Source organism: Falco peregrinus, chromosome 6, assembly GCF_023634155.1.
Source record: "Falco peregrinus isolate bFalPer1 chromosome 6, bFalPer1.pri, whole genome shotgun sequence".
NCBI lineage: Eukaryota > Metazoa > Chordata > Aves > Falconiformes > Falconidae > Falco > Falco peregrinus.
The window spans coordinates 56,168,962-56,195,659 of record NC_073726.1 but is presented as its reverse complement, the minus strand read 5'-3'; the positions used below and the strand labels follow the sequence as shown (position 1 = coordinate 56,195,659).

At 41.1% G+C, this 26,698-nt stretch overlaps 2 protein-coding genes across 2 annotated transcripts in view; both read left to right on the top strand.

The window, feature by feature from the left end:
* Positions 1–2,310, top strand: part of GUCY2C (guanylate cyclase 2C) — a 48,286-nt gene extending 45,976 nt beyond the window's left edge. Inside the window, exon 27 of the mRNA XM_013299127.3 lies at positions 1,706–2,310. Coding sequence (XP_013154581.2) covers positions 1,706–1,880 — 175 coding nt within the window. The 3' untranslated portion in view covers positions 1,881–2,310. The remainder of the gene's footprint in view (positions 1–1,705) is intronic.
* A 4,250-nt stretch (positions 2,311–6,560) lies between these two features.
* Positions 6,561–26,698, top strand: part of PLBD1 (phospholipase B domain containing 1) — a 39,162-nt gene continuing 19,024 nt past the window's right edge. Inside the window, exons 1-4 of the mRNA XM_055807772.1 lie at positions 6,561–6,717; positions 15,206–15,425; positions 21,874–21,957; positions 23,853–23,991. Coding sequence (XP_055663747.1) covers positions 6,642–6,717; positions 15,206–15,425; positions 21,874–21,957; positions 23,853–23,991 — 519 coding nt within the window. The 5' untranslated portion in view covers positions 6,561–6,641. The remainder of the gene's footprint in view (positions 6,718–15,205; positions 15,426–21,873; positions 21,958–23,852; positions 23,992–26,698) is intronic.

Below are 26,698 nucleotides of genomic sequence, written 5' to 3'. Positions count from 1 at the left end.
GTGTAAATATTCACGACGTGGAACTATGCATGTGCTGAAGGTTATTTGTGTATATAAGTGCTCAACCTGTTCATTTCCTTGGAAGGGAATTAAGACTTATAGGACAATTGCTGATGTGCTAAGTGCAAGAGATGGACAGAAAAATTAAAAACATTAATATTTCCAAAATTTTAATCTTAATGGCACCTGCGTGTGACAATACAGTGAGAGGATAACTGCAACTGAATGCTCAGATCCCTGTTACGCCTGTGAGCTCTTGCAGGGGAATTCATAGGAGGGATGAAACTTGCAGGATTTTGAGCAGTATTCTGCTAGAAGAGGTGGAGAAAGCTACTGTAGTATTGCACAGGCACGAAGTCTTTCCAAATGGAACAAAAACTTACTTTCTAACACATAAGAGATAAGTTGTCAGGGAAGAAAAATGAGGTTGATATCTTGGAATTGAGCTATCATTTTGTATTAGTATTGAATAAAATATAGTAATAGTGGAGGTGCTGTTTGTTATAAACTACGCAAAATTGAAGTCAGGGTAGCTGGTTGCATTTACTTCATGTGTATTTTGCACACAAGTACTGCATTATTTCCTGCAAACTCATTAGATGTGTAAGTTCCTCACTTTCTGCTCTAAAATCCTGCATAGTTGCTCTTTACTAAGTGGGAATTTGCTGCCATCTGCTTTGAAATGACTGTGTTTCAGTACAACTTGAAGCAATTATATTGCAAACTGTATCTGCCAGATATGCTGGTATGTATCACCATTCCCTTATGGTGAAAGACATATGTAAAGTTACCACTTACTTCTACTGCAAAAGTTTTGAATCTCACACAATGTGTTCATTGCACAAATAAAATGTTTTGCTTGTTAATTCCTATGCACCTAAAAGAGAAGAGGAGGCTAAGAGAAAGCTAAAGGTTTTCTCAGGACATTTGCAAAACAGAAACAATCAAACTTTTAATCTACTACAGAATGTCACAAACTTTCTTTTTTTTTTAGTGGAAAGTACAAGTGTTTGTCTCTGTGCTGAGCAGGAAATACTGTCCAGCCTAATTCTATGATACATCTCTTTTATAAACTTAGGACTCCTTATTTTTAATTACTATGATCTGTTGAGACTATCAGAATTATAAAATTGGCAATTCTGGAATTCAACTATTGAAAGTACCTCTTGAGCTGGATCACTGTGGTCAGCGATGTTTTTGTTTTCACTTCCTCATATATGTTGTGACTGATAAAATTGCCCCTTAAAAATGTTATATGGGGGGTACTCCAGCAAAAGCCAGATACACTGCAGAAATTTATGAAAAGGTCGCAACTCTGTTACTGAAGCCCACTAGAAGTTAAATGGTGCAAGTGCTGGTGCCAGTAATGGTGTTGAGAGCTAGAATCTATTTTGATTAGGAGTGAATCTAATTAATGTCTTACTTTTTATGCAAATGATCAATTTTTTTAAGGTCGATAATGACACAGCTACACACCTCCTGTTCAGAGATTCTGATCCATGTCAACTGGAAAAATCACATGGAAATCCTGAATTCTATTCCCAAATCCAGAACCTGAATTTGGTTCTACCCACACATTTTATCAGTGGTGTGTGAATGTAATGAAGATAATCCTGGGATAGAAATGTTTAAAAGACACTGGAGATCTGGGATCACTAAAAATGTGTGAACTGTTGATTTTTTTTTCCTGTTCTGTTGCTTTCAGGGAGAACCAGCAGCGGTTACAAGATGACTTAGCAGAAATGATAACCAATATTCTTCAGAAAAGGGAAAATGAAGGATCCAAGATGCAAGAGCTTTCACGGGTAGCTAGCTACCGATCAGGTACCCTGGAATACCTGCAACTGGTCAGCACAGAGAATTCTGCCACATATCTTTAGAACTGGATGTCTACTGTGACTCAAAAAGCTGCAGCAACTCTCTGGACTACTTCATGTGAAGGCTGGAGGCTTATAGCAGAAAGGAAATACCTTTTCAAGCATCCTTTCTACCATCCGACCTGCTATGAGTAAATCAAACCTCTCTCCACTGTAACATTGAAATTGTTGGATGACTTCAGTAGGACACATGCAGCCTGATTTGAGGTAAATGAAAATATCTGCACTTGAGTCTGGAAAATAGTTTGGGGTTTTTTGTTTTGGTTAGCTTTTTAAATGTGATAGCCAGTTCAATAATCCACTTCTAAAAATATTCACAGCAAAGCCTTAACTTGACATGATTTTTAAATGTTGTATTTAATTTGTAATTTTTATTTGAAGAAAGATTTGCTGTAATATATTTGAAAATAACATTAAACATATCATACATAAATCCTGGATATGTTTCCATTTTTCTGCTTCTGTTTTTTTCCCCTGTCTCTCACATGTTTTGTTAAATCAAGCTGACTTTGTTCAAGAGACAACACTTCTGTTATTTACCTTGGGAGATTACTCCAGAAGTTGTATGGTTTCTAAAGCTTTTCTGAATCTCTTGGGCCTGCAAAATGAAACTGGAAATCTTGCAAAACCACACACTTTCATATCTTTTCTCCACTTCTGCTTCTGCCTCCAAATCAGAAGTGCAACAGAAATGAAGGAAAAACTTATCTGAACTCCTTAAACCTCAGAAACTTTCAATTCAACTTTTGGATGAAATTTCACAACCAGGCAGAACTCAGGTTTACTCAGATGATTCACTCATTAACTGATATCATGGCATTTATACTAATAAACAGCTTTAAAAAGCAACCAAAGCACAAGGGACACGTGTAAAAGAAAATCAGCATTCATATGAAGAAATAACAACTAGTGAGTGAAATTTTTGCAAAGGCCTTTTGTGCATTGGTGGCTTTCAAAGCAGAGATACTTCTTTCACCATTGTCAAATCTTGGTCAGTTTTCAAACCATAAAATTCGGTGAAAAATAGTTCTTTTATGTACAGCATTTTTGTCCAAGTTAACAACTTAAATTTTTTTAAAAAGCACAAGCCAGTTGCCTGTTTTTTCTTTGTCAACCTAAACTGCCTTTGTAAGAACACACACACACAAAAAGAACAACCTAGGTGTAAATAGACAGATCTGAAGTGCAAAAATGAAATACTGGAAAAACTAAATACTGAGGTGCTGTAGGGCTTATACTCTTATTTAAAGAATGTAAATTCCCACACTCAGGAACACTGTATACACAGAAACAGCAGATAATATGTAACCAATAGCCACAGCATTATGTGTAACTGATCTTACAGTTGCACTGGCACTAATACCATACCATATTCTATTATATTCTAATACATATATATATATATATATATATAAAATATATATGTCTGTGTCCTAATGAAGTGTTCATTGGAATGAGGATAGAAAAAAATTACTTGTATTCTAAAACTGGTAGGTGTTAAAAAGAATATCTGTACATTAAAAGACTGCAGTCTGCTACTGACTGCCCCACGGTGCCAATCGACAAGCTTGGTCTCTGTGTTTGCATTTGAGTGTGCAAATGGCACCACTGGGCTATACACTCAGTCAGTGTAGCTGTAATGCAGTGTTAAGCGCTGGACTCCTCAAGCCTGAAGAAGCCCACCACTACTATGTTAGGCAGACCTGCTCTGATCTTTGAATTGATGTAAGGCTATTTTTTGAAGAAGAGTTTTATGGCTTCTATCCTTGGCACCTCTGAGATAAAAATTATTTTACAGCAAATGTCCGCTGACACTGGTTGAGACCATTAAACAGTGTTTAGTTTTCAGTAGCCCTTCTCTTTCCTGCGTTCTTCAGCTCATAAATTTCATATAATTATTTGAAGATAAATAGTTACCTTAGCAATGAGTTGATGGACCTATCTTCTGGTAGGTTTGTTTTCTACATAGTTTTGTCCTTGCATGTATCTGTCACCATACATGACAATAAAACCAATTTTGACTACCCATTTTAAAAGTTTGCTGCTGGTTTCTAGTTTGAATCTGTCTTAGATTCAATGCCTTACCGTTGCATCTTGTCACCAAATGTTAGATCAAAGAGCTCTCTACCATAAGAAATCTGTCACTGAAGGTCTAGTCATTCACCTCTCCTGCTTTTTTTAAGCAGTGAAACATTATATTATAAACCTAGTGTGAGATAAACTTTTGTTCTCCAAGTGGAAAGGATTTTGGCTGTGTCATCACCATTCATTGGAACTTAACTCACATTAAAAAAAATCCTGCAAATCACTGGGCTGGAAGCATGTGGAAGTGAATCTTTCCAAATACACATCATGAGCTTTGTAGCTGTTAGGTCATATTCAGACTCCACCCTTGTCGCCATCTCATTTTTGTCATGCGTAGAATCATAGAATCATAAAATGGTTTGGTTTGGAAAAGACCTTAAAGATCATCTAGTTCCACCTTCCACTAGACCAGGTTGCTCAAAGCCCCATCCAACCTGGCCTTGAACACTGCCAGGGATGGGACAGTGCCTCACCACACTCGCAGTGAAGAATTTCTTCCTTCTATCTAATCTAAATCTACCCCTTTTCAGCTTAAAGCCATTACCCCTTGTGCTATCACAACGTGCCTTTGTAAAAAGTCCCTCTCCAGCTTTCCTGTAGGTCTCCTTTAGGTACTGGGAGGCTGCTATATCGTCTCCCCACTCCCCAGAGCCTTCTCTTCTCCAGGCTGAACAACCCCAACTCTCTGCACATCTTCACAGGAGAGGTGCTCCAGCTCTCTGATCATCTTTGTGGCCCTCTGCACCTGCTCCAACAGGTTCATGTCCTTCTTACGTTGGGGGCCCCAGAGCTGAACACAGTACTGCAGGTGGGGTCTCATGAGAGTACAGTAGAGGGGGACAATCACCTTCCCTGACCTGCTGGTCATGTTTCTTTTGATGCAGCCCAGGATATGGTTGGCTTTCTGGGCTGCAAGTGCTCATTGCTGTGTTATCTTGAGTTTCTCATCAACCAACACCACCAAGTCCTTCTCCTCGGGGCTGCTTTCAATCCATTCTCTACCCAGCCTGTATTTGTGCTTGGGATTGCCCCGACCTATGCGTAGGACCATGCATCTGGCCTTGCTGAATTTCATGAGGTTCACCCCAGCCCAACTCTCAAGCCTCTTGAGGTCCCACTGGATGGCATCCCTTCCCTGCAGCGTGTTGACTGCACCACTCAGCTTGGTGGTGGTGTGGGTGCACTCCATCCCACTGTCCATGCCATCAACAAAGATGTTGAACAGCACTGGTCTCAATAGCAGCCCCTTGAGGAGCACCATTCATCACTCATCCACACTCCCCTTCTGTTTCATCATTGTGTATTTGTGCTCTCTATCCTGGTTCACATGTGCCTCCAGTTCCTGGCCATGCCCATGACGTGTACAGAGTGTATTTTTTTCCCCCCTGTAGTAATCCTATACAGGGAATTCTATAGAAAATATAATTTTGTATTTTATTTCACCAATACAGTCAAACTGAGAGCAGCATGTGATGGAGGTGAATTTTTCATTTGGAAAAGCCTTTTGAATATATGCCTCCAACACAGCATCCATTCATGATTTGACATTTAAGAGTTATTTTTCTCTGGTGAGGAAAAAAAAAAGTAACAGTACTGTATTTTATCCTTATCTCTTAGGGAAAAGTACCCCAAAACAAAGCAGGGATCGATAAGGATCCGTTCAGCCAGCAGCAGTGCTACATGGCTTTACCCTGGGCTTCAGGCCAAGGCTTGCTACTTGGCCTGAACTGTTTGGCATGTGACCTTGTTATATGAGGCTATTACAGGCAGCGGTATCAAATTTGAACTATCTTTAACAATTACCAAAACACGTAATCCCAACAGTGGATGTTTTAGGACAGCAGTAGAATATCCAACACTGGGAAAGAAGAAAAGGCAGTTTCTCAAAATGATCTGAATCACAGGGGCAGGGGAAAATCCCACAGCAAGCTGTCTCTATCTGTAGACCCCAGGAAAAGGATTGTCCCTGAGCTTTTCTGCTGAGACACGCACAGCAGTTTTCTTCTCAACAGGACTGAAAGCTGCTCTTCCTCTGATGCAAAACATGTAGTTTGACGAGACACCACCTAACTCCTGTTGCTTAATGGGGGCCTTTCCTGATAAACCTTCAAGCCTTTTGGGATAATCACTCTTAGCAAGCCCAGTGGCCAGCCTGGCGCTCCCTCCTCACTGCCTTGTGTCTCACCAGGCTGGCCAGCATTGTGGTGAGGCCTGACCTCCGCCCGGGCTGCACCCCACGTCCCGCCCGGGCCAGGCAGGCTCCAAACAAGTGCCGAGCCCAGGAAGATGCTGGGGCCCTGGGCTCTCTGCTAAGCTTGACCTAACGCTTTCCCCAGCGCCTTCTGCCATCGCCACCGACACGCCAGGTGGGGAGGTGGCCGGGCCGCAGGGCAGCCGGCAGCCCCGGGCTCAACGGCCGCCTCAGAGCTGCCGCCACGACACTTTGGGCGGGAAACGGGGCGAGAAAAGCGGCCGCCGCAGCCGGCTGCCCCCGGGGCACATCCCGCAGGCGGAGGGGAGAGGGCGGCCGGCTCGGGGGCAGCTCTCGCCCCGGCACAGCCACCGGGGCGGGCGCCAGAGGAGGCGGGGGCAGCGGCGAGACCTGCCCTGAGCGATGGAACTTCTTAAAGTCCCGCCGCCTCTCGGCGCCCGGCGGAGTCGCGGGGGAGCAGCAGCAGCATGGTCCGGCTCGGCGGCAGCGTGTGCTGCTGCTGGGGGCTTGTCCTCCTGTGGGCGGCGGCGGGGGGCCGAGCAGGTGAGGCGAGCCGGGGGCGGGGGCCGGCCCAGAGGGGGCGGCAGGGGAGGTTCACCTCGGAGCCCTCTCGCCGGGGCGGGCGGAGAAGGGAGGCAGGCAGTGGGGCTGTCCCCAGCCTCGGGGGTGCCAGGCGGCCGGGAGGGGCTGTCCTACCGGCGGAGCCCGGCCTGGGCCGCTGCCGTGGCTCCTGCGGAGACGGCGCGGCTCGCCCGCCCCGGCGGACTCGCCGGGCTCCGGGCCCCGCCGTGGGCTCCTCGCTGCCTCCTCCCCGGCTGGCGCTGGGCGAACACGCTCCCCGTGCCGCCTTGGAAGCGGGCGCGAGGCGGCGGGGGGCCTCGTCCGTCGGCAGTGCCGGGGCCGCCCGTCGCGGCCGTAAGCCCCTCACCGCCCGGAGCGGCCCTGCGGGCGGGGAGGGTCTCGGCTGCCCCCTGGGCTGGCTCCGGGGGCGCCTCATGCCCCGGCCAGGGCGGGCTGGGCCGTGGTGCCTGGTGGATGTTGAGTGCGGGGCACTTCGTTCCTGCATACTTTTCAAAACACCTTTCCAGTTCCCCGAATGGGCGAGGGGAAGGAAACTACGGGTTCCACAGATGAGAAGGTGCCTTGAACTCCCAGCGGTGCTGGTTTTTGATGTAATGTGCACGCACGGGAATCATTTGGGATGGACGCTTAATTCTGGCGCGGTGGCCTACAGCATGCTGCAACCTGCATCCGTAACAGGGTTTTATTGCTACCCTGTGGGGTAGAGCATTGTGCGTGTTTCAGAGCTCAAACCTATTGCATGATCTGATGTTTGCCGAGTCGTTAACTTGCGCTGCCATTAGAGTAAGTATGTTACCAGTATCTGGTTCGCCTTGAAAAACTAAAATTGTTTTCTATGGTACAAGCACCACTTCACGCTAGTTTTGTGCTCTCCATTGTTTTTTATCATATGCCTACATAATATAATACTTTTAAAGTTAAAGCTGTAAGACTGTCATTAACCTAATTCAATAACAAACTTTAGTAATGATTTTGAGCTTGTTGACTGCTACAGCTTTTCTGTCTCCTGATTTTAGGGCTTTATTCTTGTTGCAACTTCAGAGTCAGATTTAGATGGAAACAGAATTTGGCAAATGCCATAATGGCATATTTTGGTGAGCTTCACAGTTTTTTATAGATTCTTGGCTTTCCACTTAAAAATTGCATTTCTTCTTGGTTTGAGAATCATTGCAGCTGTGGGCACCATGCGCTGTGGTATCTAACCATGTGCTAGAAAAGACATGCTAGTGAGGGATGTTATTTTTTTTTTTTCAAAGTGTGAAACATTTACTAGCAACTGGAAGGGCAGGGAAAGGAGTCTTTAAATGAGGGAATTTAAGGGATGCCGAGCAAGAGTGGAGTATGTGAAAGTGAAGCTGCTTCTGGAAGATCAATAGACGTTGGTGACAGACAGCAGCCATTTGGAGCAGAATGCCCATTAGAGAATTCTGGATGCCATTTGTACTGTTGGCAATAGTAGGGTTTTGGGGAGCAAATCTCAGCAGGAGATTTTCTCCCTCTTTTACTGCTTTCAATGAATTCTGGAGATCTTAAAGGCTGGATTCAGTGCTTATCTTCTAGGAAATTCCTAGTTCATTTATTAATTGCCACAAAACAAGGAGAAATTCAGTTAACAGTTGTTTTAATGTGTCCAAAATGTTACAAGCGTATCATTTTGCAGACAGCCCTACCTCACCTTGCAGACCTGCCTTTCAAACTTTACTGAATTGGCAAAAACTTTACCACTACATTAGCAGGATTGAGGGAAGGGTCAACCATAAATGATGCAGAGGAAGTGAAAGGAAGTTGAGAGTATGAAATACTTTCAGCAATACCTGCCTGTTTCCTTATATCACAATGGAAGTAGAAAACCACTAAGGAGCAAATAGAAATGCCTTTAGGCTATTTCATGGAGTAAACTTGGCCTTCAGCATTGTGATTTTATTTTTTTTGTAATTGGTTCATTCTTTTTTGGCATTTCAAATGCCTTGAAGATTCTTCATCATACAGTTTGGAAACTGTTTCTGAAGAATGTTCTCTGGTAAAAATGACTTAAATTGAGGGTCTAGGAGATTAGTGAAGCTACTTACGAAACTTATTATTTTTGTTTCCTCTTTGGATGACCTATAACTGTTTTGGCAAGTTTACTTCATTAGCTAAGCTTTACTAGTAAGTATCCTTGTGAACATGAAAACCATACCAGACTCAAACTCTTAATAGTTCACATTTGAATATTACTTCTCTCTCATGTAAGAACAAATCAGGGGATTAGGCTTCAAATAATGACAGACCTGTTAGAGGCAAACTGGCAAATTATTTAGATCTGAAATGTAAGAGGAAATAGGATGAATTAAGGCCAGTAGAACAGAAAACACAAATAGCTTGTATTCAAGCAGAACAAGAAAGCATTTACCCCTTTAATTGAAAATTACTGGGGTTTGTGTTAAGCTCTCGTGTGGTTTAAGCTAATCTCTGAAGAAGTCCTGAAGTACTTAACATTTGTTTTGTAATGGATTCTAATCATAACCGTACTTGGAAGTCTCAGTTGTACCATAGAGGTATACAACCTTTTTTGAATAGTTAAAAGGATAGTTCTAAAAGTTTTAATGGGAAAATAGGACAAAATATCAAATTACAAAATTGAGCAGAAACATCAGATGCTCCCTGTTAAGGTTGACCTGAAATATTTAAATGCTGTACTGTGCTAATATAATCTTTACTACTGAACATCAGCTGTAGGAGAGCGTATACCGAAAACAGGAGATGTGCAACTTTTTACTAGTTTTTTTTCTGTTTCTAAGTTGTGCAAAGCTGGTTTTCACTGAAACAGCAGAGTGATGGCTTCCTCATTTAGTGGAAAGTGTATAGGTGCAATCTACAAAATATGTACTAACACATCTACAAAAACCTTCACAATTGAAAAGGCGGAGATAAAAATAGGCATGTAAATTAAATATAAAAAATAATAGTTAAGGAAGCCACGGGTTTTCCTGTTATTAGGAGATGCTCACAGTTGTTAATTTAGGTTGTTACATGCAACCTAATCCATGCTTCGTTGCTGGTAAGTTGGCTTGTTTCTCAGACCAAGAAAAATACTAATATTAATTCTCACCCCCAGACACTGCAGCTCTTTCATCTACAAGGAAAAGGGAGTTCTGTTAATTTCTCAGTTGGAAAGTCCAGTAGCCTACCTAGTTATATGTATGTCTTTAAAACAGCTTATGGCTGGGAAAGCATAAGGAAAAGCAGCTGTTGCATATTGCCGAACAAATTTTACTGGTAGTCTTAAGGCATGTGAGGTGTTATTTTTGTAGGTATAGTTTATTTAATAAATATCAGTGACAATTATCAAATAGTGTTTGTTAGATGGTCTTGTGCCATCTAGTTGTACTGCTTTCTTCCACTATTCTATTCTTTCATTACAAGTTACTGCTACTCGTTCATGTCCTTTTCAGTGTCCGGTTTCCTCTTTGTTTCATCTTGCCTCGGTCCTCTACTTTAGTGTTTCCTTTAATTGCTTTCTCCATATTCTTATGAACATGTATGCATTTTCACTCTCCCGCTGCCACCAAATAAAAGACAATTTCCACTTTTAACATAACCTTGCAAGTGACTGTATTGAACCAAAAAGACAGAGAATGGTTTTGTCACTTTAGCCTAAAAACCAAGGGGATTACCACTAAGCCATGGCCAAAATATTTTCATTTTTCCATTATTTAGGGTATAAACTTGGCTAAAAGCAGATACTTCTTACTTGTTGAAGAAATTCTTAACACTCTCCCAAATGTAGTCCCTATTTCTGGATCTTTAACAAAATCATTGATGTATCTTTTAAAAACAGGCAGTTTGAGGAAATATTCCTCCCAGTTCCTACTGACTGCAGAAAGGAGAAGGAACGCTTCATTTCCATGCTTGTTTTGTTATTGCACTTCTCCAGTTCTGTCTCCCACCATACAGTATACTGGTGGTTGTGGTGGAACTCTGTGTTGCTGATGCTATGCAGTTCTCCTGGCTGGCTGGTTGCATGGAAGGGAATGGTAACTCCACTGACCTACCCTGTCCCCAGGGATTTTGAGTCATTCATTGCAGTAAATAGTGTGCTTTGGCTTGTTATTTAGGTTGTTCTGAGCGATACTTTTATGGAATAGCACAGATTGTCCCAGTCTTTTCTGTTCTTCTCAGTTTTAATAGGCTGAAATACTTGTCAGCATTCTCAGCTACACACTGGGAAGTCTAACCTCAATGATAAGAGGATGACTTGGAGATTCATGGAGAAGTTGATTTGGATTCATATGGTAGAAGTTACCAATAGAGCTGCTGGCGTACGGGATACCTGGACCCCTGCCTCGCTCTCCAAAAATAAACATAAAAATATTAGCATTATTCAAGGGGAAGGTTCCTGTAGTTACAGGACACATATGGGATTATTTGGAAATGTGTAGTTGCTTCTTGAATATCTACATTGCCTGTTATACTTCAGTTCTGGATGGCTTTCTTGGCAAAGGTAGTGCTGCTAGTTTAGATGAATGCAGCTTAAAATTGTAACAGACTGGGTGATAGCAAATGCTTCAGTCACACTGTAAAGCATGTTTTAAGTGTACACAGATTTACAAACTTGTAGTTTTAACTCTAGCTGTAGTAAGAGAAAGACTTATTTTCTAAATTATAACAGTTACTATATGATTATATACATGTTCCTTGAAATAAACATAGCGATTTTGCATGTAGGCATTTTGACTCTTTAGACCAGGGCAGTTAGATTTGCAGAAACTGACATAAAAATTAGTGAGGTGAAATGGGACCATAATTGAATGAGCTGGGGAAAAAAATAGTAACTCAGTAATGGGAAATGGTCTTTTCCAGCATTATTGTTAAGTCACATCTATGACAGCTGCCTTGATGCTGTTCCTCTAAAGGCCTCTCCAGGTTTGTTGCAAATTATCCTGTAATTTAATGTTTCCCCTTCTTTCCCATCCTCTTCTACTCCTGGTTTCCTTTGGTTTAAATCTGTCATGTAGTGAAGTTGGGGCAGGGCAAACTTCAAAGGTAATTGAAAAGTTTGTTCTGACTTTTGAAAATAGCTTTGCATGTTCATGCTCTGGCAGAGCATAAAACAAAGAAACACAGCCTACTGTGTTAGAGTACCTGTGTCAGGTCTGTCTGGCACTGGGATCAACCTTCTTTTACAAAAGAAAGCGATGGCTATTTTGCTTTAGGTAGAAGAAAGTTTCTTTGACTTACTTTGACATATTTAGTCTGTGGGCACTAATAACAATGCCCAGCTACCCTGGTTCCTCTTGACTACTTACCACCTTTTTGCAGCCTACTGAAGAGATGGGGAAGAAGATTATCTTTTGCCCTACTTGGTTCTTGCTGTTTTTACCCATTCTTCAGCTGTCTTTGTGTACTGGGCATGTGGCCAGCCTCTCCCCTGCCTCACAGTGGGCTTCTTGGTTGGAATCAGTCTTTCCATTTACTGTTGGACAGGCAAGTTGTGTTCTGCATTGACCACTTGCACCACTTCTTCTCAGGACCTCCCTTTCCCTGACCTCTTTGCTTATATAAGTTTTAGCTTTGTGAAGTGGCCTGCCTTTGACTCTTTTTAATGATGACCTTTACCAGCCTGCTCTTCTATTTATAGATATTTTCAGTCTGAGTGATTCCCATGTTTACCCTTAATCTAAAGTAGCAATTACTGCATGTATTACTAGAAGATAGTTAAGGACATAACAGAAAACTAATGTTATAGCTGCTTGAAAAGCTATCCAAAGTTTGTCACGTCTCAGTCCTTTAAATAGCCTCAGTACCTGGCAGATGAAAAACATGTTTTTTAAACACTGTGTTCCAAGACCCTGAAGTGACTTCATCTCTAAATAGATTTGTGTAAAAACTTCTATTCATAGAATGGGAGAAAAAAACCCCACAGTTCCTTCACTACTAAAATTCGTTTCTAGTTAACGCTTTTCCTGTTCGCTTGAGAAGTGTCTCATGAAGACTGACATAGTGTGTTGTGGTACAAAGCCTGGCTGGAGGCCAGTAACAGTCGTGTATGCCAGTGGTCAATACTGTTCAGCATCTTCCTTAATTATCTCTCTGGGTGATGGGGCAGAGTGTACCCTCGGTGAGTTTGCTGATGATACACCAGAGGGCTTTGCTGCCATTCGGAAGGACCTCAGCAGGCTGGAGAAATGGGCTGGCGGGAACCTCGTGCAGTTCCACAAAGGGAAATGCCAAGTCCTGACTAGGGGAGGAACGGCCTCATGTACCAATATATGCTTGGGGCTGACTTTGGAAAGCAGCTTTGCAGAAAAGGGTCTGGGAGTCCTGGTGGACACCAAGCTGAACATAAGCCAGCAATATGCCATTATGGCAAAAAAGGGCAACTGTCTCCTGAGCTGTGTTAGGAGTGTTGCCAGCAGGTTGAGAGAAGTGATCCTTCCCTCTGCTCAGCACTGGTAAGGCCATGCCTAGAGTGCGGTGCCCAGTTCTGGGCTCCCCAGTACAAGAGAGATCGAGCTACTCGACAGAGTATGGGAAAGGGCTGTGAAGGTGATTGAGGGACTGGAGCAGCTCTCACATGAGGAATAGCTGGGAAAGCTGGGACTGTTCCACCTGGAGAACAGGAGGCTCAGTCGGGATCTCATGGATGTGTACAAATGCCTGAAGGGAGGGTGTAAAGAAGACAGAACCAGGCTCTTTTCAGTGGTGCCCAGGGACAGGACCAGAGGCAGTGGGCAAAACTGAAACACAGGAGGTTCCCTCTGAACATTAGAAGACACCTTTTTACTATGAGGGTGAGTGAGCACTGGCACAGGTTGCCCAGAGAAGCTGTGAAACCTCCATCCTTGTAAGTACTCAAAAGCTGTCTGGATATGAAACCTGGGCAACTGGCTGTAGATTACCCTGCTTTAGCAGCAGTGTTGGACAAGATGACCTCTAGAGGTCCCTTTCCAAACTCTGCCACTCTATGATTCTCATTAAGAAAGAGTTTTAGCTATTCTTGCTGGAACTCTAGGAGAATAACAGCTTTCCAGCTGTTGAATGACACAGATTATTCAACAGTCTGGTAAAATAGATGAAAACTGGCTTAAAGCAACTGAGTAACTGCTCTGTCAGAAAGTGATTAGTAGGAGAACGAGTTTAGTTCTTGGAAAATGTTCTTTTTTATTCAAATATGTCATGGCTCTTCATAAAAATAGTTTATTTATGTTTTAGAGGACTGAATAAAGTGTGTGTACTTAATTTGAAATCAAACTTGCTGCTTTATCACAAACATTTTACTTACAGCATTTTGAAGACCATAAAGTGTTGTGCTGGCATTATATTGCTCTTTACATGGTTCCATTATTATAGCATGCATAATAAGTATGTTGTGTAAGGTCATCCAGAATTAGATCTAGCTTTCTAGTTTGCAGCTGTTATGGGCATGATACACAAAACAAATTGATGTAAGGAGTAGTAACCAAATTCTAATTCATTGCTCTAAACTGGCAGGACTAGTTGCCACACGCTGGAGAAGGGTCAGGGGAATAAAACCATTGCAGGTTTCTCGGTAGTTCTGTTTGAGTTTATCCCTTAAAATGTTTCAAATAATTCTGGGAACTCTTGACTCAAGATTTTTGAACTCTTTTCACTTGTAATACTGTAGTAATGATTTGATCAGTCATGAACAGAGATCTGATATAATCAGGTCCCATTTTAGGGAAGGTTGAATTTGAGGTGTAGTGGGGTTTTTTTGTAAAGCATTTTATCTTGCTCTTTGTTCTTCAGCTGAGCAGGATTAAAGCCCAATTAATTAAGAACATTTCTTAAACAGCAGTCCAAGCAGAACTCTGAGCAGTCTAGTGCCTTTCCTTTCTGTTAATTTTGTACTTGGGATCAATTCTATTTCAGCTGGGTGATGGGGATTGTGTGTCTTACAAAAGATTGCATACCTGTGGTGCTTTTGTCTTTAAGGCTGTGATCCACTGAGTTCTGGTGCTCCTGTTGGGTAATGCCACTTCCAGGGTTAATTGACCAGAAAGACAGTTTAGGAAACTTTTGCAGCCTTTTTGAACCATTAGGTGGAAAACCAAGTCAAAAGTAGCTTATGATCCTTTGCAGTTGCTAAGGCATGCTGTTTTCTAAAGTTAATTTCAGTAAGATTTGTATAGATTTTCTTATGGACCAGATAAGGAAATACTTCTGGAATTTTATGTCAAGTCTCAGCTATGTTGGAATTCTACAGTGAAAGAGTTGTAGATAATTTCCAGAAGAGTACCATGAGAATATTAACTGTAAGTTTTTTGTCTTGGTAAAGCTCCAGTTAGCTGTCATGCCACACATTAAGTGTTGTTCTCCATAAGAACTAAACCTGATGGAGAGCTGTCAAATTTTAAAATTGCCAAAATATTGTCTTGACACTTCAGTATTGGATAGGAAATACCTATTAATGTTTGTTTGTTTCCGTTGCCCCTTTTCTCCACCATAGAAATCCACTATGCAACTGTGTACTGGAATAGAGCTGAAAAAACACTTCAGCTCAAGAATATACTGGACAGGAGTGGAGATGCCTATGGTTTCTACAACAACACTATGTTGACAACAGGTTGGGGAGTTCTGGAGATCAGAGCAGGCTACGGCAGGCAGACCTTAAGCAATGAAGATATCATGTATGCAGCTGGCTTCTTGGAAGGCTATCTCACAGCTCCGTAAGTACTTCAGGAAGTAACACAACTTATGACACTTCTAGTGGATTTCTGTACTTGTGAGTTTGTTTGTTTTTTCATTTCCCTTAATTCCCATCTATTTAAAGTGACCACATGCTGCGAAGTTGTATGCTGTTCTTTTTATTAGTAGCAAGTATGAAGTATAACTACTTCATTATGGAATCAAGATGTGCCTTCTGCTTCTTATCCTGCAGGCTCTTCTAACACCTTGGTGAGACAGAGAAGTACTGTATCTATATTACTGATTAAGTAATGTAGTCACAGAATAGTGTATATGTAAGGAAGTGCATAAGCCCTATGTTGTAAATAATTATAAAAAGGGTAGTGGAAAGAGTAGTTATTTTCCCAGTCTGTAGTTAGGTGACAGACCAACAACAGATGAGACAATTGAGAGCAGATCAAACAGGGAGAAATGTTGCTACCAAGGTTTGCAGGGCTTCCTTAAGGACCTTTTTCAGCAAACACTGCCAAGAAACTGCTGGGGAGCAGCTACTAAAACTTCAAAGCATGGAGAGTTTAGTCTGTCTTGGACAATTTTTTTTTAAAAAACCAACTGATAGGCCTGAAGGCAGACTGGTGTGTGTCTAGAAGGGTCAATGTATTCCTGAAAGCCTTTGAAGAGAAGACGAGGGACTGAATCTCTCTCACACTGCAGATCTATGAAAACTGACAGAATTTTGTGATTGTTATGAATCCAGAGCACTTTTTTTCTAAAAGGAAAAAAAAAAACCCACCCAAAAAACTATCAAATAACTCCAAAACCAAACCCTGTTCTTTTCTTTACTAAGTTGGAAGACAGAATGGCATTATGGCATACTAACTGGTAGGATACAGCTGGTGATATAGTTAAGAATGTAACATGTGGTTTCTTGTTGAACAATCTCCATCTTCTTCTTTATCGAACTAGTCACAGGAAAAGAAAAATTCCCAAATTCTTATGCATGGCTGGGGAATAGTTGGGAGATGCTTGCGATGGATATGATTACATGAATTTGACTTTACCAGCTTGCTTCTGGAACACTAAAATAAATACCTATAGGCTGCATTGAACAGGCCAGCAAGGGAAGGTTGTCTGTTGAACAGTTGTCAGATAAGGCTGCTGGACAAGATGATATTAATTAGTAAGACATTTTAAGATCAGTTAAGATTTCTGGATAGTTCTCTGATCATATGGCGTGATAATGTGACTCTTTAGTAGGCTTTACTGTGGAGGGGCAGCTAGGTCTCTGGAGAGCCTAAAGGAAATTCAATACTGTAATATTTGTCAATAACAAAACACTTCTGAGGGAAAGAGTAAAGGAATCCTAGAGTTCTGAGTGCACAACGTGAATTCCAGACAGGAAATGCAATGAAGTACATGAGAGATCTGGATGTATGTTGTTGGATTATTTGGCATAAGAGGTTACTGTTATGTGCTATTAATTCAGTTTATGTAAACTACATATGGTTCTGGGGGTTGCCAGTGTTAGAATATTGTTAAAATTAGGTATTACTCAACAGATTTTTTTTTCACTAAGGTTTTACCTAGGTGTACTCATTTCTAAGTGGTTAAGTTTAAGCTTTGTCATACTACAGAGAGCCAAATGCATTCTAGATTTGTCTTCCTGGCTTTTAAACAAACCAGTATATCCCCATTCCTTTAAACATGGTTTGGATGTGAAACAGTCTGCAAGGATTTTATCTGATATTTTAGTCTATGCTTAGGTTTAGGGGAGGGAGATTTCCCCTTTGTTTTTTCCATGGGTGTTAAGTGAAGAGTCACAGAAGTGAAGGTACTTGTAAAGTTATTTTGCTCAAAGCTTTTGCCTTCTCCAGTTTCCTAGCCCTAGCCGTTGTTACTGTAGGGCTACCAGCTCCAGCACTGAGTGGCCCTTGGTAGAGAAGTGGATATAGCAGAAAGAGTAATGAACAGAGATCCTGAAGTCTGTGAATGTGAAGTTGAGGGTTGATCAGTGTAGAAAAATAGGGTTTGAGACTTCAGCTTTTAAGCAAAGTAGGAAATTCAACTGTTTCAAAGGAGCTGAGTATGAGAGTGGGTTAAGATGCAACAACAGAACTAGCCAAAGCCTTTTGTTTCTGAGGAAATCCACTGAGAAATCCTCTGGCAGAGCCAAACCTGAAAATGCTTACCATCACTGAAATGACTATCAAATATTATACATATTGTCTGAATTTGGTTTTTGGCTGTGTCTTTTTCCCATTGTACATCTGTAACTACACTGGGAGCATATTTCTCACAAGGGTTTATGAATATAAGCTTTTTCTGTTAGGTCTTGTAAAGCTATTTTGGATAAAGAGGGCTTTTCCTGAAGCTAAGAATATGTATTGAAAATGTTCCAGCTAAGGAGCAGAGATGAATTAGTGATATACTCCCTTGGCTCTTGAGAAGGCAGAGAACCTATTACTTCAGCTTTTAGCTGCATAACCTTTGTGGTTTTTTTATTCAGCACACTGCAACTAATGAATCCTCTTACACATTGTTTGCAATTTCCTGAACTGTGGAAGCAGTGAGAACTCACTAAGTTTGCAGATGTTAAGATTGCTTTCAGAGCTCCATTTCTCTTCTTTACCTTGTCTAGAGAGTCATAGAATCCTAATTAACATGCAGGTAGATGTTCTTTCTTTGGGACAGTTACAGAAGTCTTCTGAAGTAAAACTGGGAAACAGCCTTTCTCAGTTTGTAACTCTGTTCCCATCAGACTGCCTGGCCCATTCAGCCTGTCTTCAGGGAAGCTCTCTAGCACCATCAGGACTTAGGATGTCTCTAAACACTCATCCTGCTTTTGCACACACTGGTGTCCTCAGTAGCTATGCAACCATCCTTTTTAAGGACTTGCTGACAATGAGGAAGTGTAACAATATGTTTAACTGTGGGGAAGGCTTTATTTGCATCAGCAACCATGTAGCTACTGGAGTGAAGACTCTGTCACTTCCCAGCATAAGCACCGCCTTGGGTGGCTTAGGCACAGCCCTCCAATGTGAAAACTTTGGGTACGTCTAGTAATTGAAATGCCCTCTAGCACATTGCTACCTGTAGCCTGAACAACTCCAAGGTCTCCAGCTGTCTCGCTGGTACATTTGTAGTAATGACTCCATAAAGCAGAAGTGACCCAGCGTGGCTCTTTGCAGAAACCCTGAAGTCCTACTAGGAGGAGCTCTGATGTGATGCATTAATGGGAAGGATATGTTGCATGCCTGATCCTAGGCTGAAGTATTCCTGCAGATGCTGTCTGGTGAGCAGGAACTCCAGCTTATCCAGCTTGACAGTACCTGCAATTTGGAGACCTTTAGAAAGTCTCAGCTAGCTCAGTTCTTGTATTACACTTAGGGCATAGTTTTCTAGACACAGCTAGGTCTCCTCATGTAAGCAAAAGAGTGACCATCTCTCTTTGTCATGTGTTTGCTTTGTCCTTAGCAGGAATCTAAGCAGAATGTAAGACAGCTGGATTTGTAAAAAACTACGCCAAAACATGAAAATATGAGACAAACTAGAACTGTCCAATCCCAGATTACTGGGGAAGAATTAATCTTGGCTCTAGTTGTATAGGTCTGTGATAGAAAAAGCAATAGCTAAGCTAGTCAGACCTGTTTACCAGTGAGGGTAGAAACACAAGCCTTTTCTAGAGCATGATTCATCTTTCTAGTGCTGGCATCTGATCCAGATAGTAGCTGTCTAGTTTAAAAACGCATAGTTAGGGGTTGGATACAGCTAATATTAGTGCCTGTAGTGGCTGGAGAGGCAGGTATTTTTTTTTTATCCCCAGCCTTTCATGTCTGTAAGGTCCAGTCCTATCATCCAGCCAAAGATGTTTGTTCTGGTTTTCTTGGGTATGAATTCTCTTCCTCCATTACCAACAGAGAAGTGTTGTTAATGAGGCCTTACTTTACTTGGGCAATGGCAGAGTGTGTCCAAATCCATGACATTACTTTTAATTGCTGCCAATTGGGGCATGCTGGGTGCCTAAGAGCAGTATTTAAGTTTGAAACAACATTAATTTTACTTTTTTTCTGATATAACCTCAGCTGACTTGAGTCCTGTCATCTTCCTGCCTAATTTGAAGAAGCAGGGTTCTGCTTTGCTGTTTTGAGACTTAAGTGTTCTTGGCCCAGCTTTGTAAATTGCCTTGCATTTGGCCTTAGATAAGTTGCAAAGACTTACCTTCCTATAATGATCCAGTTTACTTCAGAGGATAATACCCTTACAAAACATGCAAGCCATGCACATGGAAGCTTTGTTAAAGCAAAAAATTTACACAGAGCAAGGGAAAAATTCTCAATAACCTTGGGTGTTTAAAACGGAAAAATCAGTTCCAGGAATTGCCTGTGCTCTGATAGCATACACAAGAAGGAAGGCCATTAAACTGTTTTCAGTCCCCTGATTCTGAACTAACCCAGGCTCTGCATCAGTGAACACAGCTTAAAGATACTACTGGTGTAAAATCTGCTTTGTGTTGCGTGACCTTTTGAGTGCAACATGTAGAGAGTAGAGCCTGGAAGCCTGATCATCTGTCCTGGCCTAGGCAGTGATTAGTTTCTTGGCTGGTTTTATCCTCTACATCTGGTTCTCATTCCTAAAAGACCATCTGCCAGATAGACTGTCTCTTGGTTTTTGCTCCTCTTCCCTAGTGCCATGAGAGCTCTGACTTGTAGTATGGAGTATGTTATGCTATAATTTCCTTCCTAAAACTACTTGGGATTTTTATTTGCTAAATTCTCTGTGACAGCAGAGGTGGATAAAATCTCTATGTCTCTTCAACTTTCTTGTCCTCTTCAAGAAGTGGGTTATGATTATGGCATGTAGTCTTGTCTTACATGGGAGATGGGAAGCTAAAACTGGTAACTGTAGCTGCAGTTTCATAAAAGGTGTAACAGTGCAAAGCTGGCAAATGCTCCCCCTCTTGCCCCAGCATCTCCCTCCACAGATCCAGTCTCTCCAGCCTATGTCTGCCCTGGCACTGATCAGGCCCTTCCATGCATCGGTTCATCTGCGAACACAGTAGAGAGCTGCCTTCTTTGCACCAGCTCTGTTGCTTATATGTCTACATAACAACCTAATTCAAGCTGCAAACTGCCAGAAAAATAATTAACTTTTTTTGCTGGGTTAGTGTTTTGCCTGAATGTATGCAGACAATTACATTTGGTAGTCAGAATGGTACCAGAGCTAAGAAGAAAGCAGGGTCATGCTATCAAGTACTTAAATAGCTGGGAACAGGGAAGGGACAGAAAGAGAGGGGAGAGGGTCAATGTGAGTATCAGCAAACCATTCAGTCATCTCTGGTCTATTCTCTAATTATGCCCAGAGAAAAACTGGGAAGAGCTCCTGTCTGCATCCCTCTCAGAGGAAGCTGCCCTCCTGAGTTTTAATACAGGGAATTCTGTCCTGCTGGCATGTACCTTCCTTGAGGCTGGTATCTGTTTCTTAGTTCTGTTTTCTTTCAGCACTTGATAAGAGCTAACTTTGCTGATGACTGATGTAGTTCTGTTAACTCCAGACCTCAACAAAATAATTTCCTGCAGATTTCCACCTAGAACTAAATATTTTTCTCCTCTCTGTGTCTTTTTTTTTTTTTTCTTTCTTCTTAAATTCAGTGGGTCAAAAAAATGTTGATTAAGTTTGACCCAAATTCAGAAATGTTGGAAGCTTTGTTTAGGCTTGAATAAGACTATTACGTTTCACCTAAGGAGGGGTGATTTTAACTTCTGGGCTCCTGAGCAATTTTTGGCCGTTGATTCCATCTTGAAATGTAAAGGACTTCTCTTAAACAAAAGTACCAACGAACTCAAAGAACCCTTACAACTTTTGTTCCTATTAGTTAATGGAGATGAAACAGTTAACTGAATTCAACAAAAAACCTCCCGCACAATAATTTTGGTGTCCATAAAGCTGAATTGGTTCAGAGCTGGCTTGAGAGGGAGTTTCTGTGGGAACGTGTAGGATCAATTTATATTCACTTTAGAAATATTTAGCCTAATCAGGAAGGAAGGAAAATGGTTAATGGTAAGTAAAACCTGCTAGGTATCAGGCTGAAATTATCTCTCACAACTGAATCAGCAAATTATATTCTCCTTACTTGTGTGGGTTTTTTTGGTTCCAAGTGGAATAGCTGTCCAGTAAACTATTTCTGTTGTGCTTTAAATTAACGTGTTAACACTTTCAAGGTGCTTCTGGCCTACAAATATTTGCTGAATGTGAAGTTTTCTATGACATAGTTCAATCACATTCTTGCATATCTTTCCATTGTATAGCAATTTAAACAATCAACTTGTGTTACATTTGCTGTTTATTGTGCACTGAAGTAATTTCTGTGATTAGAAAAAGCTTACTTTGTGGACTGTGGTGCTTATCCCTTGTGCTTGTTGATCAACGGGTTGGTAAGAAAAAGGAAGGGAAGACACAAAAGAATAACTTCTGTTACTCTTGTTCTTTCAGGCAAATGTATGACCATGCTGCAAATATGTACCCACAGTTAATTAAGAATCCTACTGTTCGAAGTGGAGTTCAGAATTTTATGGCGTATGTATTTTGTTACTAGAAAAAAAATTATTTGAGGCTTGGGTTTGGAGGATGACAGAATTTTGGAGGATTTTTTATTTTCTTCCTTATGGGCTAAAGAAAATATATGCTTCCTTTCCCTCCACTTGAATACCAGTAGTATGAAAAAAATTTCTAAATATACATATGTCCTTCCCTAATGCTGATTCTTTCAAAGAAATGTTTAAAACCATTGCTACAAAGGGGTGTGGGTTAATACCAATGAATTCTGAAGGTCATTCTAGTCAAAATCCTTTTCTAAAAAGCTGGTATTTTGAATGTTACACTGAAGTGTGCAGTCTCCTGGCACCTTAATCTTTTTAGCATTATGTATTCTTTCTTTCCTCTGTTAGGTTAGCACTTTGTATATTCTACCACTGCTGTAAATTCTGTTCTAATCACAAAAGTCCTGATTCAGTTTTCTCTTCAGCTGTATAAATAAAAATAATTCCGCTCAAATAATGCAGCTACACTGGTGGGAAAGTACAAGTGGGAGAAGAACCAGGCCAGGTGCTGGGAAAGTGATTAGCAGTTATTTAAATCTCCTTAGATTTATGTTTTCTTCTGTTACAAATACTTCTGTGAAACTTCGGTTATTTCTGGGGACTGTTCTTCCATCTTTCCCTTGTCTTGTATTTTCCACAAGGGGTTATATATCTGACTAATTCTGTTATTGGTGCACATATATACGGTTGACTGGGTTTGGCTTTCCCCCAAAAAGAAGAGGGGAAAAAAAATTCTTAGCATTCCTTTGCTATCATTTTTCAGCATTGCTGCCCTTCTTGTGAGAAAAATGGGTTAGCTACCACATCAATGGGGCTTTTTTCCAGAATGATTCAGCATAGTAGCTGTATCCCCCAAGATGCACTGTTGGATGGAGGGGGGCAGTACTAGATGGCCTTGAATAATTTTCCTGTTGCCTATATCCTAGATTCCTACATTGCTGCTGTACTTTATAGCAGTTTTGCAATAGGGGCTGCTGTGTTGTCCTGTATGCTTTGATCATATCCCCATTCCCTCTGACATACTTCTTGCATCTTGTTACTTCCAGAAAGCTAAATCTGGCTGGTTTTATCACCCCTATACTGCTGGAAGAGTTTGCTTCCTAGCCAGGCTCATTCTCTTTTTCTTGTTGCTGTACATAACACTGGATGGTTAGATACAGGAGGGTGGAAGAGGCTGGAATCTAGTCCTGACTTACTTTTTAACACCTGTGGTTCTTCTGTGGCCCTTTGTGCACAGCAAAGGAGGTAACTCTGGTTGTTCCTTATAATGTTGGCTGTTCTTGCCCTAGGGTCCATTCAGCTTGTGTTGCCTCATGCCCTAAACCTGGGTTATTTGGCTAGTAACTGATTGGATTTGGCACACAGGATGGTTGCGTTTCACCTCCCACATTTTACCAAGAGGCATAGCAGTGGTTCTTAGGCAGTGTTTGAGCACCACTGGCAGAAAGCCTTCATTGTGCTTGTACCTAGGAGAGAGAAACAGGCTCTTCAAAGGCCAGTCTATTTTACCCTTAAATAGACATTTAAAAGGGAATGGTTGATCTGACTTATCAGATGCTTGTTTCCCTTTACTGCCTATATGGGGATGCTAGATCTGACATAGCAGAGTCCCCCACAGAGGTGGAGTACAAATTCTTCTCTGATACTGAAGTCTGGTAGAGGCACACTGCTGCAGGGTATGTTCCATGGATCTGAACATTTATATCCTTTGGGTGTAACATCTATGCCTGCAGGATTGCCAGAGCATGGTTTGCCTCAAAACACTAGGAAGGTTGGATCAGCTGGGCTATAATACATTTGTCTCTTCCCTGCATTATCAATTACACTCTAAAAGAAAAACAAGAAACTCCCAACCTGTTTGTTCCTCTGCAGGAAGCAAGATCAATGGACAAGACAACAAATCAGAAATAATAAGGATGACCCATTTTGGAGGCATGCTGGCTATATTATTGCACAGTTGGATGGTCTGTACATGGGAGCCCTCGAGTGGGCTAAACTACACAAAAAACCAGTAAGATTACTGAATCTCTTTTTCAGTAGCTTGGGGTGGGATGTCAGACGACAAAGATGGGAGAAGGGAATCTACTATTTTGGAAAAAAAAAAAAAAAAAAAGAAAAAGCATAGTTAGTGGCAAGTACTCATTCTGCATGCCATTCTACAAAAATGTCAGTGGCTGTTCAGCGTATCTAATGTGACTGAGCACTCAAGTTATGTCACCAGAGATCCTTTGCACTGGACTTGGAACGCTGTGCGTTCATGTGCTGTTTAGTTTGTGGGAGGCTTTTGCATCCATGTGTGAAATGTTGGAAGACAGACACTGCTAAAAGTGCTTGCTGTCCTCACTTTACAACTGTTACTGAGCAAGTGACCCTCTAGGTATAAAGACTAGCTGCAATAGCATGGATCAGCATGTAGGGAGTGTATTGAAGCCTTTGTTCTTATTTTCCAAGTATCTGATTTCAAAGCTTAAAAAGCCTCTCATTTTGGAATATTTTACACTGCTAAATGTCTTCTCCTGTTCTCCTTCTAAGTCTCCCATTACAAAATAAACGGTCAATGCTGTGACAGGCCAAATGGGGTAGTTTTTTGGGCGGTGGGGCTGGTTTTGGGTGGTGTGTGGGGTTTTTTTTGTTCCTAATTGTGTTTTTTTGTTGTGGTGTTCATTGTTGTTTTTTTTTTTTAAAATTCAATTAGAATTGTGCTCTGGATCATCAGCTTGTGTGAAATAGCAGAGCTCCTTTAGTTCAGTAGAGCTGTGGTGATTAGAATGCTGTTCTTGAGTCTAATGTCTAATAGGTCCCCTCAATGTAAGAGGGAAGACTTGAGTAACTGTAGTTGACCCTTTTTGTCTTGAATTAATAATATCAAGAATTTTTAGGGGAGGTGGGAGTCCTAAATTATAAACAATTGGGTTTTAGTAAAATGCTCATCTTTCTTGTGCAGAACTTACTCTGGGGCTTTCATGAATGGGGAACCAGCTCAGGCTAAAGTATTCACAATCATGGAAAAAAAACCCCATCCTGATGGGTCTGAGTTTTAGGGAAGATACCAAGAAACCTTGTCTCTCTAGGAAACTTATTCATTAATTCCCTCTCATAACACCTGTATCTGAAGAGCCATGCAAAGCTCATTTACATTCTTGGCTGCTTCAGAGTCCTTTAGATTCTGATGGGAGAAGTGGAAAGTGCTAGTTTGTGTCTGAGCTATTTCTTTATAGTAGGCATGTCCTACCTGCAATATGTATTCCCTGCTACTTATTTAACTATTTGATACTGGAAAGCACTTACCTCTGAAGTGACTGAGTAATTTTTATCTTCTTCTCAGAGATCTCATCAGCATGCCTATATAAAAATGGTGCATTTAGTGAAAGTTCAGGCATGTGGTTCTGTCTGAAGTATGTTCCCTCTATTCTTGAACTATGTGCAGTGGATATATTTATTATTTCTTTTCACAAATGTGGCTGGAGCAGCTGGTAGGATTTATTTTGATTCCTTCCTATATCATTCATATTTTTAGCTTTGGGCATTATCACCTGTGTTGAGATCCATATCTCTTTATTCAAGCAAGAATGTTCCCTGTGTATGTATTTCTCACTTGAGATGGTGCTGCAGTTCCATCTGTTTGCCAGAGCCAGGAAGTTAACATCAGTCTCTTGCCTTTGAGCACAGTTTGGACAGCTGCTCTTGCACCTGGGTGTTAGGTTTTCCTTGGCGTCAAAATGGTACCTGACAACTCTGCGAAAGTACAGGCAGTTACCTTTGTTGCATACAATGCTACTTTTCAAATACTTTTGGGAGATTAGGCTACAACAGCGCTATTTGAATATGTCTGCTGCTGTTAGGATCCTCTTAAGGAAATAAAAAGCTTGAAGATTGTTGCTCCAAGCTTACACAGACAATAAAAACAGGTGCAGATGCAGTGTTGCTGACTACTATTCTAATTTTGACACATCCATTTATCTGAGAATCACCCCAGCTTCTATAAACTGTTGGCACTTAAAAAGCCAAACTAAACTAACAAACAAAAAAACTCCTGAAGAAGGCCAGCAGTATCTTCCTTATTCCTTATGATTAAAGAACATCAGCCCTGCAAAGAGGCTGTTTTCAACTTTGCTCTTGCAGTATATGTTATAAGAATGTTAAAAAGGTTCTTTTATTTAATACCTTAGATTGTTAGTAAGCGGAATGTTTGGCAAACACCCCCCCCCCCCCCATCTATTGGGTGAATTTTTCTTATTTCTAAGTAATATGCTTTGGTTCAATTAATCCAATGTTTTTGATCTTTCTTTGGGCAACAACTACAGTAACAAGTACTTATTATTTCTGTTACTCATTTCTCATCTTACAAAAAAAAAAAAAAAGAAAAAGAAGTAACTAAAGTTGTTACTACAAACCTCCACACCAAATTCTGCATGGTTTTAAAAGGAAATCTCATTCCTATTGCGTATTTTCCTTAGTGCTTTGAGAGTCTCTTCTTCCCTCTTTCCTTTGGTAGATACTACTTTACTTTCATTGAAAAAAGAATCCTGTCTATATGTGTATTATCTTAAACTTGTTCCCCGTGATGATAGTCCTATTTTTTGATCTCTAGTGATGCAGTAGTTTGGATTCATGCTGGTAACGAACATTAGAAATACTGAGAATCTCTTGTGTGTGGATTGCAGCATTTGTATTTTCTTGTTTCTGGTGGATTAGTTGATACGCACTTCTCGTGGAAG